An 18,542-nucleotide genomic window follows, 5' to 3' on the forward strand; every position below is an offset into this window, starting at 1 on the left:
TATTCTCCTTTATTAATAGTAATGTTATTAATATAAACCTAACAATTTTATTAGTATTTATTATTATCGACATTAAGCCACTTTAAAGTGTTTTAGAATGTCCCGTGCCTTGAACTAACCACTGTCTGATTGTATTTCTTTATACTTGAGTCAAAGTTCAAAATAAAAACTTTATGAACCGCTCCATTGTGAACATACGAGCTGCATGAACCTTTCATTATAGCCTTAAGCGTTTTCTATGGGGAAGAAAAGGCTTAACGTGCAGGGCGTTGCGTTCATATTCTGCTTTATTAATAGTAATATTATTAATAAGGTTATTAATGGTAGCCTAACCATTTTTATCAGGATTTTTTATTATCGAATTTAGTCCTCCAATGTCACTGTTTTAAAACATTAAGCCACTTTAAAGTGTTTTAGAATGTCCCGTGCCTTGAACTAACCACTGTCTGATTGTATTTCTTTATACTTGAGTCCAAGTTCAAAATAAAACTCTATGAACCACTCCATTGTGAACATACAAGCTCCACTGCAAGCTGTAGAGTAAACAGGAAGAGTTTGTCCGAACTCAAATGGTTTTGCGAGAGAACGCCAATATCTTTGCGAGAGAACGCAAAAGTTTCTCGAGAGAACGCAAAACATTTGAAAATAATTTTTTCCTCCCACCCTGAATTTTTTTCCACTCACCTCGAATTTTTCCCACCACAATGTCCTGTAAAGGGCTCCGTAGTTACTGCTATGCCTATTACCTCTAGACAAAAACAGGGCTAGCACGTAACAATCATATTTGCAATTTTGAGCACTCCGTGGTGATTATGAAATTATGACGTGTCTATTTTGTCTTAAAGCAAGGTGAGGAGGAGAGTTTGAGTGGCCAAAGACTCTTCAAGGACCACAGCTGTAGAATTGCAGAAAATAGTTGAGTCTCAGGGTCAGAAAGCCACAAAAAAAAAATATATATATATATATATTGTCAAACAGCACCTACATCATGTTGTTTGGGAGGGTTTCATAAAAAAAATCAAGAAAAGAAAATGCTTTCATCCAAAAACAAACTTGCCAGACACGACTGGAACTTCAAACAGGACTGTGTTTTATGGTCAGATGAAACTGAAACATTAACTTTTTTTGCAGCAAACACTCAAGATGGGGGACTAGAAAAGTACCCCATGTGTACAATGAAATATATGTTTGGATCTTTAATGTTGTGGGCCTATTTGTCTGCCGGAGGTCCTGGACATCTTGTCAAATTCCAACAGATAATTAAAGCTGCAAGCAGCGATGAAGGGGCCCTCGCACCCGGGCTCACCGCCACCCCGTGGCCATAGAAAAACAGCGAACAGCGGGCAATATGCTATTAAAGTGGTAAATATAGGAGGAATATGTAAAAGTCATTTATATATGCCAAATTTCCTGCTGCCAACAGGTGGCAGTATGACTATAACTGAATATTGGCCATAAGATGTGTTAAGGCTAGGACTCTTATCAAACATGTGAAGTTTAGGGCAGATTGGACATTGCATGTTTAAGTTAGTGTAAAACAAGTCATTTACTGTTGTCAGCAGGTGGCGCTATAATTTTAAATGAATATTGGCCTTTAGATGTGTTCAGGCCAAGACTCTTATCAAATATGTCAAGTTTGAGGCAGATCAGACATTACATGTTTAAGTTAGTGTAAAACAAGGCATTTACTGTTGCCAGCAGGTGGCGGTATGATTATAACTGAATATTGGACTTTAGATTTGTTTAGGCCAGGACTATTATAAAAGGTGTGAAGTTTGGGGCAGATAAGACATTGTATTCATGAGTTACAACAGCTTCCGGTAACACTTTATTTTGATGGTCCCTTTTGAACATTCTGTTGACACTAAGTAATGTTGCAACTACATGTCAACAAACTCTCATAAGAGTATTAGACTGTCTGCTTCATATCTACTAACTCCTTATTGTGTTGGTCTCCCAACAGATATTCTACTGACTATAAGTAACTTTGCAAGAACGTGTCAGCTTAATCTAAACCTAACCCTACCAGTCAACTAATACATTACTAACACTCTAATGAGAGTCAGTAGGAATGTAGGTGCAACATTACTTATAGTCAATAGAATGTGTTAAAGGGACCATCAAAATAAAGTGAAACCCAACTTCCTGTGTCATGGTATTAATAACATGCTTTAGCACTTAGTAAGTGTTGCTAGCATGTTTGACCATTATTCTAGCATGTTTAGCACACAATGGCATAATTGACAGTGTTGCTAAAAGTGCATCACTGTGTAAAACATGTCACTTCCTGTTGTCAGTAGGTGGCGCTATCACTATAACCGAATGTGAGCATGTAGATGTCTTCAGGCCAGGACTGTAATCAAACATGTGAAGTTTGAGGCAGATTGGACATTGTATGCCTGAGTTACAACAACTTCCTGTTTGATGGAGTTCGTAGCATACTTTAGCACTTAGCTAAGTGTTGCTAACATGTTTGAGCATGTTGATAACATGTTTAGCACACAATGGCATATTTTACTGTGTTGCTAATAGTGCATCACAGTCTAAAACATGTCACTTCCTGTTGCCAGCAGGTGGCGCTATGACTATACCCAAATACGGGAATGTAGATGTGTTCAGGACAGGCCTCATATCAAACTTGTTAAATTTGGGGCAGATTGGACACTGCATGCCTGAGTTACAGCAACTTCCTTTTTCACTGCATTAATAGCATGCTTTAACACTTAGCTAAGTGTTGCTAGCATGTTTTAGTATGTTCCTAGCATGTTACCAGCCTATTTAACACTTGCTGACACTTTTTAATATGTCCATAACAGTGTTAAACATGTCACTTCCTGTTGCCAGCAGGTGGCGCTATGACTATATCTGAATATGAGCATGCAGATGTGTTTAAGACTGAACTTCTATGAAACGTGTGAAGTTTGGGGCAGATCGGACATTGCTTGCCTGAGTTACAGCAACTTCCTGTTTCGTGGCGAAACCTCAAACTTTGTCTGGCCCCCAGGGACACGCCCCTTGACGAAAACTCTAGATCTTCGCAATTTAACATCGCAAATGCCTTATGATTACACTCAGCAAATTTGAAGACGACTGATTAAAACTGTAGGAGGAGTTCGTCAAAGTACAAAGCCTGGAAATCACAAAAACTGCACAAAAATTGAACAGGAAATTCAAAATAACGTACTTCCTGTTGGGTTTTGGATTTTGTACCAAGAGGCTTTTTTTGTAGGTAATGGTGTGTTACACGTGTGTACCGATTTTCGTGCATGTACATAAAACATAGGAAGAGACATGTTTAACACTGTAATGGACTCCTAGGTGCATATTAAAAATGGTCAACAAGTGATAAATAGGTTGGCATCATGCTACAAGCATACTAAAACATGCTAGCAACACTTAGCTAAGTGCTAAAGCATGCTAGTAATGCAGTGAAATGGATATTGCTAATGCTTACAAGCTAGCTGCGGTGCTTTACAACAACTTATATACATCTCGTTGTGTCTCATTATTTAAATAATTCTGTTCACTGATATGGTAGTTAGCAAATGTTAAAAAACAAGTCTTACGGTGCACAGTTGAGATTTTCGTGGAGCAGCATCTCTGACAGATCCGTGAGCATCATGTCTCCTGCCGGCGGCCGAACCACAACCCTGATAGCACAAATACATCTAGGAGACGTCTATTTGATGTCTGCATTTACATCTACAAGACGTATTTTTTTTAGTGTTTGCTCATCTGCAATAAGTCCTTTTAGATGTCAAATAGACGTCTATTAGATGTCTTTAAGATGTTTGTGATTTAGAACATATGTAAAACTGACATCTGAAAGACGTCTGTCAGACGTTTGTAGACAGCAAATGCTTTCCAGATCAAGAGATCTTTAACAGACTATGTGTGCTATCTGGGAGGCGGTTAATTAAACATAGAATACAATAATTCATATAGGTAACAGCATAGTATAAAACCAAATACAATAACAGTCAGCATCAAACCTTAAGGGGATCCTATGGAAGCCCGTTTCCGCCACTGAATAAAAAATAAAACAAGGTAATTGCAACTTTTTATCTCACAATTCTGACTTTTTTTCTCGCAATACTGAGATATAAAGTCGCAATTCTGAGATATAAAGTCGCAATTCTGAGATATAAACACGCAATTCTAAGATATAAACTCGCAATTCTGAGATATAAACTCGCAATTCTGACTTTTTTCTCAGAATTATGAGATATAAAGTCACAATTCTGAGATATAAACTCGCAATTCTGACTTTTTTCTCAGAATTATGAGATATAAAGTCACAATTCTGAGATATAAACTCGCAATTCTGACTTTTTTTCTCAGAATTCTGAGATATAAAGTAGCAATTCTGAGATATAAACACGAATTCTGAGATATAAACACACAATTCTGAGATATAAACTCGCAATTCTGACTTTTTTTCTCAGAATTCTGAGATATAACGTGTCACTAATCTGGTCCCTGCACTTCCGTTCATTCACCACCAGAGGTCACTCGCTCACCACATTGACTCTCACAGCACACATCACACTGGACTCAATTTCCCATCATCCATTACAGATCACAGCTGTCACCAATCACTCATTGCACTAATCACATGCACACCTGATGACACAGCTCTCACTAATCACACACTATTTAAACCCTGGACTTTGTTTCCCACACTGCCGAGTATTGTATGCATTATTGCTGCCCTACAGAGCCCCCTTGCCTTGCCTTGCCTTGCCTTGCCTTGCCTTGCCTTGCCTTGCCTTGCCTTGCCTTGCCTTGCCTTGCCTTGCCTTGCCTTGCCTTGCCTTGCCTGATACTGTTTGCCGATCGTCGACCCACGCTTGTCTTTGTTTACTCTTTGTCTCGCCCCTGTTATACCTGTTTGCCATTGTTCGACCCTGCCTGTTATGACCATGTCTCTGCTCAATAAAAGTCTGCATATGGATTCTCACGTCTCGTCAGCCCCGTAACGTAAAGTCGCAATTCTGAGATATAAACTCGCAATTCTGAGATATAAACTCGCAGTTCTGACTTTTTTTCTCACAATTGCGAGTTTATATCTCACAACTCTGACTTTCTCGCACCATAGGAAACCACTCTCAGTGTAAGGCTTTGCAGTGCTTTGTTAAATTTGCACTATCAAAATGAACTAGATGAATGCTGCGTCCGAATATGATTTTTGAACAAACATACAAATGACTAATTATTCTCCATTTCTGTGTTTTGCGCTCGCGGTTGGACAGTACCATTACCGCCGGGCAGGGTGCGGGAGGGGACGGCACGCACAGCTTTCAGACACAATATTCTTCATTTCTTTATATTTCTGAGTTTGAGGCAGCTTCTATCGCGTTATTTTAACAACAGCTGTCAAGTAAAGAGCGTATTATTGTAACATGAGTGTGAATGAATGCACGCAGGTGGATTTCCTTCACTCTCGCATAAAACGCGCTTTCCATCTCTATGTTCTTGCTCTAGAATTATCTTATCTCCTGTATTTAATGTTGTAAGATATCGACCAAGCAAGGCATCTCTGATGAAAATTGTAAATAAATTAAGGATTCATTATTTATTTAGGATTAGTTTAACTTGCTATACTTGTAGACTACTATTTTTGATTAGTTTTCTGAATACCGTTAAATTTAAAGGATTTATCATCAAGTGAGAACAACTAAAAAAGCTTTTAGAAATGTTTATCTGTATTTATAATGTAAGTAAACATTTAGCTTTATTTACCAGCATTTTACATTATAAAAAAATTAATAAAATAGCCATTCATGAATGTAATAATAAAATGTGACTTGGCCTTAGCCTACTTTTTTTTCTTTTTTTTTTTTCTCAAAAATGCACTTTTATAAAAGTTATTTTTAATTCATGCAGCAAACATTTAAAAACATATCTTTAAAACTTTACTTTGAAAAAAACTATTAACTTTTTTTATGTGTGCGCGCAGGCGCTGTGTCTGTTTTGTCATTGCGCATATAAGAAGTGGCGCCAAGAAGTGGAATTTAACATGTTGTAAATAAACAACTGTTTATTTAAGCATTGACCTGATATCGCACCCAAGGGGCCTTCTGACAATTCCACTGACTGGGTTAAACCATCCAATCTATTTAAATTAAAATTACTTTTAACATTTAAAATAACACACTGTATTGCTCATAGTGATTTACTACAGATGAGGTTTTGACAATACCTCCATTTATATATATTTACAGTACACAATTATTCACTTAAAGATCTCTGGAAAGGGTTTTTTTTCATGTTCCAATGGTTGTAGTACGTTGCTAGATACAAAACTGACTTACTACAGGTTAGATTTTGCCAATATCTCCTTTACGGTATGTACAGTACACAAATATATATATTTTTAAAAAACACAGTAATTCACCAAAAGGGTTTTTCATGTTCCACAGGTAGTAGTAAGTTCTGAATCATTTTGACGTGACAACAATATTTTGTTTCAGATGATGTAACTGCTATAATAAAGTAAGTTGTGTAAGTTTTGCCAGTATCTCCCTTACTGTATGTACAATTCACAATTGACCTATCTGTAAGCCCCGCCCCCTTAGTTACTGTTGCTCCCTCAGACAAACAAATGGAGTTGCTCACTTCTTGCAATGACAGCTACAGTGTGAAAACCATGTCCCACGATGTTTTTGCACAATTTTGGACACAAAAGGCCACCAAATGGGAATTAAATATTCAATGGAGGATTTATAAAATATTTTAGGGGTGTCGACGATTCGATGCTTCGATTCGAGGAGCCTGATTCGACTACCAATCTCACAGTCGAATATTCGCGGGGTGTTATGATCATACCATTTTGGCTATATGGGGGTGCTCAGTGTCTGATTTCACATCGAACTACCGGTTTTCTCCCAATAAGTTAATATACAGCCTATTATGATAATGCTGTAAATAAGAATCTTAAAAGAAAGAAGCTTTAAATAAATATTTTAAAGTGCGTGAATAAATCCAACTCCCCCTATAGATTAAAGTTTCGCTTTCTAATCCGTCCCCGACAGAGGAGCATCTTGGCTGCAGGGATTTAAATCTTCAACAAGACTCAAATTGACACAGGCACAGTGGAAGACTTCGTTTTTTTTTTCTCTCTCTCTCTATAAGTGTATGTATATTATTTATGCTACAGTAAAGCGCTTTGTAGTACGGTGATTATCTCTTCAGCGCGCAGTGCGAACAGGACAACAATGCAGAATATTAATAACTATGACTGGCACTGTCATATACTATACATAGCATTATAATGAGAACACTGCTATAACGAAACGCTGTGCTTTTTAGTGTTTAGTTGTGTTTCTGCATGTTATTGCGTGAATTCATTCAGAGCCGCGCAGACGCGTTCATGTGCGTTCGGGGCATTTTGTGCAGATATCCTATAAGTGGTAATATTAATGTTATGTTAAATAACGAAGCGTATTCTATGTGAGATAAATAAGTTAAATCCCATTGATTAAAAACCTGCTATCATATGCTTCATTCTACTCGTCATCTTCAGCGCGCGCAGCTCAAAACATAACGTTATAATGAGTGCACTATTGAACATTTTTTTGTCTTCATTTATTTAAAAAAAATAAAACTTTGTGAATTACAGTAATTTCTTAAGAATAATTATATACTGTATGTACAGTGAGGAAGATGTTGGCCAAATTTCAACTGTAGTAAGTCAGTCTGGTCACTAGTAACATTTTGGTGAATAACTGTAATTTTTTTTTCTTAAAAATATTTGTGTAGTGTACATACTTAGGGAAATTATTGTCTAAGGCGAGTTATTGGCAATATATATTTAGTCAGTTTGAGTAAATGATTGATTTACTGTAAACATTAATTTGAATAAATTATTGGAATTTAATAATTAATGTAAATAATTTAATAAATTATTACTTCGTTTTGTACTGTGAGGTAAATATGCAGACGGTCCCTAAAGCAACCTATAGGCGAATATCAAACCTAAAACTATAGCGCTTGGTTTTCTATGAGAGAAAAAAATGGTTTGGTGAAACTTGTTGGTTGTGGGCTCATATTCTGGGCTCATCTGCTTAAATGTACATAATATACAGTAATATATTTTATTAATTAGATGCTGAATTGAATCATTTATTATCACTGAGGCAACAAACCACGTTAAGTGTTTTCTTTATGGGAAATGTTTAACGTGCGCGTTCCTTAACTTCACTGTAACCGATTTCTGTAATTTGAACAGTATTTTACTGTATTATGTACAGTAAGATACTGTAAAATGTATATACAGTATTTTACTGTAAACTGCAAAGGATTATGGGAAAATGTATGGTCACTACAGTAAACTACTGTAAATTTACAGTAAACTACTGTAAATTTACAGTAGTGAACTTGCCCGCGAAAAACTGACCAATGGCAAGGGAGATTTATTTTGTTTGCTGTTTGGTGGAAGCAGCGGTAAAAGGACAAAAGAGACACTTTGCACTGTTAACTAGACAAAAAGGTTAGTAGGCCTATATTATTTCTGTTTTATGCAAAACAGATATTTTAAGATGTTTTAACTTATTAACAGCAAACTAACATTATTCATCGTGTCGTTTTTCATGTCGGAGTTGAGGCCTTTTTTTCTGACTGACGGCCGGATTAACGCCGCCATAACGGTGATAACATCGACTGGTGAGTAAATTAAGGTCACCTATATTAGTCAAAATAAACCTTATTAAACCGAGAAACACGTTTGTAGATTTGGCTGTCCTTTAATGCAAGTTAGTTAATCTGGCCACCACACATGCAAAGTTGGTTGATAGCGTAACTGCAATTAAGTAATAGGCTAGTTAACAATTACTTGTTTATATAGGATATATAATGTATTTTATATTATTTAGACACTTAGGCAATAGTTTGACAATGTTCTAATTCAACACGCCGTGGGAAGTCAATCTAACTTAACATTTTCTCATATTGATATTATTTATTTCTTACTCCTTAACAGTTCATTAATGATTTAATCTGTGCCATCATTGTAATATCTGAAGGCCAGGTTTTTCCATCACTCATCATTAGAACCCATTGGCTCTCGACTTGTACTTGCTCTTATGAAAAAGTACCATAGTTCTTAACTGTAGCATTTGTTATAATATAGCCTATTAATCATTACCAGGCCAATAATGACTTTTTTATTAATCTATATTGCATTTGTTATGAGAAACAACAGTCTTTAGAAACAATAGCTACAACATGCCACAGTTGTAATATAAATCTTTAGGGAAAAATCTATTCCCTTAACAGATTATCTATTATAAATTCTACACGTTAGACAAAATTTACCACAATAAATAAGCCTACAGTAAAACGTGATAAATTATAGTAAAGGTGGTCACGAGTAGTTTAAAAATATTTTATTATGTTAGTGCTGGTGCAAGATTGTTTTCTCCTTTTTTCATCAGTCTTTTTAGTTTGTGCCTTTTTTTAGATAATGTACTCCATAGCATTTTAAAGTGGCAGTTTCTCAATAGAATTCAAATAGATCACATATTTTACCATCAGCTTCGCGATAGGAATGGCTCGCGCAAATCTTCTCCCACTTCTCGAGCGCGCTGCATGGTGAACGCGCACAGAGTATCGGGTGATTCGGCGCGCCGCTCGCGCACAGTTAAAAGAGCTGCGCTTCAGTCATGTTGTGCTGATAAGCGCTCCGTTCGGTTCTTACGTGAAGTTAGCGCTTATAAAATCGCCGAAGGCGCGATTCAAATAATTAATAAATGGCCTGATTCTAAGTTTCCATTAACCATGGTATAAATATTGGGGCGGTTGTACTTGCTAGTTTTGGTTATTGGGGGTTACCTCCCCCCCATCCCCCCCTACGCCCCTGTAGGCAACACCACTGTTTCAATTCAGTGGAGATTTTAAACAGTATTTTCAAGTAATTCTTTTGTTTGTTCTTTTCAAATTTCTAGTCTAGATTTCGTCGACAACGTCGGAGGTGTATTTTGGCGTCTCTTCTTGTGACTGGCATAGTTTCGATGATAACATCAACTGGTAAATTACGTTAATAATGTCAGTTAACTTAGTTAGCCGAAGTTAACGAACACAGAGAAGCATAATATCTTTTGTACACTGCCTCTTTATCGCAAGTGTAATTCTCTTCAAATGCTATTCAAGTTAGAAACGTGTGTACCAATGTTGTATGTAACTTTAGAGACGGTCCCTATTCAGTGAGAGACGTAAAATAAAACCGCGAACTAACATGAAATACTGAGGAAAACTGAGTTAAGAAATACCACTGTAAAGTACATATTTTGTGGATTTCTCCATGCAAGCAAAAACAGGATCCTGAATATGAGGGCAGAATCATCATACAGCCAGCTGTCCGTTTTACAGAAATGCAGAATTAGGTAACCCTAAATACATTTTGTTTTACATTGCATTTACATTCATGCATTTGCCAGATGCTTTTAGCCAAAGCAAGTTATATTGTATTTAATGTAGGGGAGCACGGGACACAACCTAACACTGACTTTCTTAGCATGTGTAAATCCACGTGGGGTTCAGAGTATAATTTTTTTATACACTTTAATTTCACACTTGTCTAGTACAAATATGTTGCGTTGTTTCATAACTACAGGTTTATATGTTTTTCGTTATTTATCTCAAAAGAATGGAAGTGACAACATGCCCCGTAGGTGAGGTACATTGTAACATGTGAGGGGGGGGCATGTTGTAACATAACCATATGACAACTTAAAATATTATCAGAGCTAATGAAAAAATATACAAGACAAACTAACATATTTTGTCAATAAAATAAAATCATTAACCTTTTCAAATAAAATAATGGCGTTTTTTAAGAATTAAAAATAATCTAATTTTGGAGTTTGACAATGAACACATTGCAACCATGCTTGGGACGGCCCTGATCACAACACACAGCTACACATACAGTGTAGTTCAAAACAGAGAGTGCAAATGAAGAAACACATTCAGCAATTCAGAAATGATACACTCCCCTCCCTCCACACACAGCTGTCATAGGACACAGGACACGAGACACATAAACGAGCCAAAATGCTTTACATTTCTTGAAATAACAATTTCTGAACATTAAACATCGATTTGTCTAATTTTGTAAATCAAAATTTTAAAATTAGACAGATTTGTCTAATTTTAAATGAATACTAAAAACTGAGATGACAATTCACTTCAGCCAGAAATGTACTTCTGCTTTGGTAGAATATATATTCAGCGACATCTTCAAAAGACTTTTGAATTTTGGTGAACTTTATTCTCTATAGTGTTGATATGGCAGTAGTAAATACTGTAAATTTGGTTATGCTAGCATGTGTGGAAATATTTAAACCGTGTGTTACAACTTACCCCGTGTTAGTTTGTGCCCTGCGCTCCCCTAAACATTTTATTAAGTTATTCATTCCCTGGGAATCAAACAGGGGCGGCGCTAGGGGTGTGTGCGCATCAAGATTGAGTTTTCATGCACATTAAAATTATTTCTATTGAACCAGCACTTAAACAGCAAAATGCAGCTGCTTCAGGTATCTTTAACTTACTGTAGCCTATAAATTCATAATACCGATATCCCCATCTGACAAAATTAGATTACTGTTACTGTAAAGCAACAAAATATAGATTTTTAATCATGGTATTATAAACACAGATTTTCTAGGACACACACATTTAGAAATGACTAGATTATATGAACAGATAGCATTTAGCATGGTCTGTGGCAGACTTTACTAAGTGTCAGGGCAACAAAATATAAAGTGATTTAAATCATGAAGAAAATATTGTATTTTTTCGCAAAAACGGTTCTACAAAGTCATGTTGTGCGTCTCTGCACACAACAGTGTTTCATTACTGAAAGAATTTACCTTTTTAGAATGCCTTGAATCAGAGATTCACTGATCCATTCATAAAAACAGTTTCTTTGTTCCTGAAAGAATCAGCAGTTTTTAATGAATAGATTGAATAAATGACTCAGTGGCTCAGTCATTAAGACAGTGGCTTGCTGCCACCTACTGGTAATTTTAGTCTTATTTTTAAAAGTATCATTCTATTTTTTTTTCTATCATTACATATTTTTGTGTTTATATTTAAAACATTAATTTCATAATATTATTTATGCAATTTGTAAGTGCAAATTATAATTAATTACACTTGTCGCTTTAAAAAAAAAAATTAAGCCACTTAGCCAATGTAACTTTTCAGCATAGCCTGTTTTATTTGACTTGTATCCCGTGTATTCTGATACATTAAATGAATGTCTCTGGGCTGAGCCCCGGATATTCACTCACCCTAGAACCGCCCCTGGAATCAAACCCATTAATTCAGCATTCTAGCACTTTGCTCTACTGATTGAGAATGCATTGTAAAACATGGAGCTTTAATAATTTGAATGTGATGGATTATCAACTAATTATGTACCTTCCTTTGTAGGTGCGTTCAGATGTAGTATATAAGGTTTTATTAACATCAAAGTGCATACAGCACCACGTTTGACAGTTGAGGCAAATTCTGTAAACACTGCTTTGAAAAATAATGCTTTTTTCTTTCTTGTGCTTGCAGGTTCATTCAGATCTTTGTGGCACCAAATGCATTGAAAGTCACAGATCAGCTGGCATTCTGGAAAGAGGGTGGAAAGAAAAAGGATCTGCCTGAATCCCATCCTGCTGTTTCTCATCGGAGAGCTTGTCAACTTTGACTGTCAAAATTACTGAAATTTAACACAACACAAACAAATTTTTACTGTTACTATTATTTGATTTTTATTAACAATACCAGTCAAAAGTTTTTGAACGGTAAGATTTTTAATGTTTTTAAAGAAGCCTCTTCTTCTCACCAAGCCTGCATTTATTTGATCCAAAGTACAGCAAACACAGTACAATTTTGAAATATTTTTACTATTTAAAATAAATGTTTTCTATTTGAATATATTTTAAAATGTAATTTATTCCTGTCATCAAAGCTGAATTTTTAACATCATTACTCCAGTCTTCAGTGTCACATGATCCTTCAGAAATCATTCTAATATTCTGATTTGCTGCTCAAAAAAACTATTATTATTATTATTATGTTGAAAACAGCTGAATCTAATTTTTTCAGGTTTCCTTGATTAATAGAAAGTTCAGAACAGCATTTATCTGAAATAGAAATATTTTGTAACATTATAGATGTCTTTATCTTAAACCTATAACTTAAACCATCCTTGTTAAATAAAAGTAGTAATTTGTATAATCCCCCCCACCCCCCATTTCGTAATGTTACAAAATCTTTTTATTTCAGATAAATGTTGATCTTTGGATCTTTCTATTCATCAAAGAATACTGAAAAAATTTACTCAACTGTGATGATGATGATGATAATAATAATAATAATAATAAATGTTTATCAGTGTATTAGAATGATTTCTGAAGGATCATGTGACACTGGAGACTGGAGTAATGATGCTAAAAATTTTGCTTTGATCACAGGAATAAATTACATTTTAAAATATATTCAAATAGAAAGCTGTTATTTTAAATAGTAAAAATATTTCACATTATTACTGCTTTTGCAGTAAATAAATGCAGGCTTGGTGAGCAGAAGAGAATTCTTTAAACTTTTGACTGTTAGTGTACTTACTTGTTTTTGCATTTTAGTATATGTATGTTTTGCCATGATACAAAGTGCCCAGGGGACTGTTGTGATGCCCTTTGTTCAGCTAGTTCACCCTAGAGATCAAGACTTGTAATTTGTACTTTTAAAAAGAAAATGTTCAACAATTAAAAAGAATATTATCAGAGCTAATTCTCATGAGTTATTGTGATTTTTATGAATTTGGGGTGGTAAAAATCATGGATTACAGTGCAATTTGATTGTTTTTTGCAGGTAAAATTTTTTTAAACTACATGAAAATAAATACTACAGCACTGATACTGTGAATGAAAATACGGTAAAAATACTGTAAATGAAAATAAGGTAATAATACTGTAAATGTAAATACGGTAAAGCCATTATTATACTGTAAATGCAATTACAGTAATAATACTGTAACCTTTTTTACAGTAATTTACTGGCATCCAGCTGCCAGTAAAATACTGTAAAATTTACAGCAACCTTTTTACAGTGTTGCATTCATATCCTCATCTTGCATCATCAGTAAGTTCTCAGTTTGGTCTTTTAATAGGCTTGTTTGAGATGAGCAAAATCTGCGCAGAACCGATCACCGTGAGATGCATGCCTGATTTCCTGATGCCAATCTGATTTCATGTGATTGTGTATTTAAATTATGCTTGAATATTCCCAAACACTATGACTGTGCGATCTCTGTGTGAGATAAAAAAAAAATCTTCTATAAAAATAGATACTAATTTTCTATAAAAATCTAAAATACATGTTTATATTAAAGTAGAAATGGATGATAAATATGCCTTTCGTATTAAATAGCACGCACTTTGGGTGTCTTGTTCATCATATTTATATTTACATATGTAGCGGTTGTTCCTCTGCGTTGTGTTATTTTGATGTTAATAATAAAATATTTTTTAAAATAGAATGTATTGTGTTCAGTAGAAAAAACTTTGTTGTTTTTTTACCCAGACATTTAAAAATAACATATTTTAGAGCTATAATCGCAATACCGTGATACCGTGAAACCGTGATATTTTTATCTAAGGTTATCATACCGTCAGAATCTCATACCGGCCCATGCCTAAATGTAATATTGTGTGTTTGTGTTCTTTGTAGTTTGGACCATGGAGAACATTTCAGAATCACACCAGGACTACACAAATGTAGGTCCTTTTGTTGCTTTACACACACACACACACACACACACACACACACAGAGAGAGAGTCTGGTCAGCTATCCTTGTGGGGACTCTCCATATGCGTAATGGTTTTTATACGGTACAAACTGTATTTTCAATTGCCCTACACCTAAATCTACCCCTTACAGGAAACTTTCTGCATTTTTACTTTCTCAAAAAAACTCATTCTGTATGATTTACAAGCTTTTGTACCCATGGGGACCTCAATTTAGGTCTCCACCATGACACGAGTCCCCATGAGTCTGTGTGTATTCAGGTTTAAGTCCCCACCAGGATATATAAACCTGTACACACACACACACACACACACACACACACACAAGGTTGACACAGGTCATAAGAGATATAATTAAAATCTGTCTCCTTGTGTGCAGATACCTGTAATCTCACACTGGACATAAACACAGCAAACAATCATCTCTCTCTGTCTGAGGGGAACAGAAAGGTGACGCGAGTGGAAGAGGAGCTGCCTTATCCAGATCATGCAGAGAGATTTGACTGCTTTGAACAAGTTTTGTGCAGAGAGAGTCTTTCTGAACGCTATTACTGGGAGGCCGAGTGGAGTGCGAGGGGAGCTGGACTGTCAGTGACGTATAAGAAAATCCAAAGAACTGGAAGCGACTGTAGGTTTGGCCTCAATGAAATGTCCTGGAGTCTGATCTGTTTTGATAACAAATACTCTGCCTGGCACAGCAATAAGAGAACCAACTTACTTGCCCCTTCTCCCTCCTCTAATAGAGTAGGAGTGTATCTGGACTGGCCAGCTGGAAAGCTGTCCTTCTACAGTGTCTCTGACACACACACACACACACTCATTCACTTACACACATACCACGCCACATTTACTGAGCCCCTCAATGCTGGATTTAGGCTTTATCCAAATTCTTCAGTTTCACTGTGTTAAGGTCTTTGCACAATGAGTCCGAAATTTTCGCACGTTAAAAAATAAATACGACCTCACGTTGTGTCAATAACATTTACATACTGCCTCAGAAACTTTCGTCCGTCGGATCAGGTTCGATTTTCTGCGTTTTCGCATCAGTAGCAAGCATTTTGATTTCGGACTCAGTGAACCTTTAGAATGAAGAGCTTCGTAATATAGCCTGTATGTTAGTCTTCTGTATGTATATGCCATTGCAACCTAGTCTCGATGTGGAAAACGAAATTTGTGCAAAACCAGAAATGCTACCTCTATCACAGTGGATAATTTTTATTTATAAATGTCTGATATTTACAAGTGTTTAACTGGACAACAACAACAAAACCTTGCCTCTGAGACAGATCAAGCTTACTTACTTCCCCAACTAACCAAAAACAGGAAAGAAATGTAAATGTATGGAAACAAACAGTGGTGTCAGTCTCCCTACTTACCCAAAATAGCAATGTCAAACCTCCAAACTGGTCCACTTGAAGAAATCTCACAAAAATAACGATGCAGGTGGAATGAGTCTTTCACCGTTTTCAAGAAACGACTGATGACGGATGTTTTTCATCAACTCTTGGCCGAATAATCCTAGCACTTACTATTCTATTCCTTTCTATTTATGTATTATGCTACATGTATTATGTTAGACTGAGACTTGTCACAACAGTTACATATTGTGTCTCTATTGTTGATTTGATTGTTCTCCTCATTTGTAAGGATAAAAGCATCTGCTAAATGATTAAATGTGAATGTAAATATGATGCTCAAATGAAAAGTCAAGAATTTAATCCAAGTTAATTCTACAGTGTTTTATCTACAGCTGTAGCTTGAGGATGATGAAGCTTCTGCGAGTTTAATATGTTACTGAATATCTGTTAGTGTGCTTTGTTACTTCATGTTCTCATTAATTTTATTTCATAACTTAATTTTTTGACCCTACTTGCGTATTGCACATTACTAATGTGAAGATTCATGTTATTCCAAAGCAAACAAAAAAATGTAATCTTGAAACTGAATACAGATCATGGAGTTATTAACACAATTATCTGGACTGTGCACTGCAAGCACTTTGAGAAAAATACAAATCATTTTTTTTAATGGACAAATAATGTGAAAAATGTTACATAGCTCTGCCAAGTTTTTTTTTGCCTGTGATATTTTCATGCTATGACTGAACCACATGCTTTATTGCAAAAGGACAAAAGGAGAATATAAAATCTTTTGAACTGCAACAATTTTCAGAAGCTCCAGATCTTTTCCACGGTCACCTCAAGAATCATTTGACTGAAATAGAAGGTAAACAGTGTGATGTTCTTTGTGGTGAGGATGGGACTATATATATATATATTCTGAATATATAATGTAGTTACAGTACTTTCAGTGGAAGCAAACATGGCCAAGACTTTATATTATGTGTGTTAACATGATACTGATGTACCAACTGTGTCTGTTTCAAAACTAATCAATATTTCAACATATGAAAAATGTGAAGTAGATTCATTCTGTGTTAAATCAACCGGAAGAAAATGTAGATTTTTCTTTTCTTTTTTTTCCCCTTGTGAAAGAAATACATAAATAATGATGAAAGCCAAAACATACAGCTGAGTAATCTACTGTTTTGTGGAGGGAGGTCAAAAATGACAACTTTTGTTGGTGTTTATTGTAAATCTGAAGGATTAGGACTTACATCATATGTAACACCAGACACTAGCAACAATTCATTCATGTACATACAACCCCAATTCCAGAAAAGTTGGGACGTTTTGTAAAATGCAATAAAATCAACACTGTAAAAAATTTCCTGTAGAATTTACAGGAATTTACTGGCAAAAAAGTTGCCAATAAAGTCCTGTAAAAATGTTGGTAATTGCTGTAAAATTAATTACAGTATAATACTGTAAAGCAATTTACAGTTAATTGTTGTTTATGAAATACAGTAATTAGTAGGGTTTTTTACAGTAACATTGAATTAAACTTGTATTTTATTTTACAGCAATATTTTGTAATTTCACCTAAGTACAGTATTTACCTGGCAATAAAGTTGCCAATAAAATCCTGTAAATATATTTTACAGCAATTTTTTGTAATTTCACTAAAGTACAGTATTTACCTGGCTATAAAATTGCCAATAAAATCCTGTAAATACACCCAAAATTCAAGATGCTGCTGTAAATATTTTAACATTTAAAAAGCTGAAAAGAATAATTTTAACAGTACACTACTCTATTATTTACCATTATATTGATGTAAATGCAATAAAATAAACATTTAAAAAAACAAACACAAAGTCAAAGCTGTTGTAGAAAAATATTTATTAAAATAAGCAAATTACTGCAAGACTGGTAATTTTAACAGCAATAACAGCAATTTTACTTTTTCAAGTACAGAAAATCTTTTCAAAATCAGTCACAAAATAACTACAAATATCTTGTAAGACTTAAAAGCAAGATTCTGGGTTCAATAAAAGTTAAAGGACAGTTCATCCAAAATGAAAATTCTGTCATCATTCTGTTTACTCACCCTCAATTTGTTCCAAACCTGTATGAGTTTCTTTCTTCTGTTGAACACAAAAAATTATATTTTAAAGAATTTTGGTAACCAGACAATTGAAAGTAAATGGCTACCATCAACTGTTTGATTACGTTATCTTCTTTTGTGTTCTACAGAAGAACGAATCTCATACAGGTTTGGAACAAAATGGGGGTGAGTAAATGATGACGGAATTTCCATTTTTGGGTGAACTTTCCCTTTAAGCACAATCAACCGAATGACATTATGGTTATCTCACATCTCCTGTTAAAACTCACATT

General features: G+C 35.1%; 1 protein-coding gene across 1 annotated transcript; it reads left to right on the forward strand.

Annotated features, from left to right (window-relative positions):
• The first annotated feature begins 1,278 nt into the window (after positions 1-1,278).
• LOC131540830 (stonustoxin subunit beta-like) lies at positions 1,279-17,468 on the forward strand. Its single transcript, XM_058776087.1, has 4 exons — positions 1,279-1,362; positions 9,950-10,026; positions 14,725-14,771; positions 15,182-17,468. Exons 1-4 carry the CDS (start codon positions 1,279-1,281, stop codon positions 15,709-15,711), a joined length of 738 nt encoding a protein of 245 aa, XP_058632070.1. The 3' UTR covers positions 15,712-17,468.
• Positions 17,469-18,542: the final 1,074 nt, after the last annotated feature.

Source organism: Onychostoma macrolepis, chromosome 05, assembly GCF_012432095.1.
Source record: "Onychostoma macrolepis isolate SWU-2019 chromosome 05, ASM1243209v1, whole genome shotgun sequence".
NCBI lineage: Eukaryota > Metazoa > Chordata > Actinopteri > Cypriniformes > Cyprinidae > Onychostoma > Onychostoma macrolepis.

Coding starts and splice junctions, on each gene's coding strand:
- LOC131540830 (XM_058776087.1), top strand. CDS start 1,279: ATGAAGGGGCCCTCGCACCCGGGCTCACCGCCACCCCGTGGCCATAGA. Junction 1,363..9,949: donor GGCAATATGCTATTAAAGTG/GTAAATATAGGA, acceptor TTTCTAGTCTAG/ATTTCGTCGACAACGTCGGA. Junction 10,027..14,724: donor TTCGATGATAACATCAACTG/GTAAATTACGTT, acceptor TGTTCTTTGTAG/TTTGGACCATGGAGAACATT.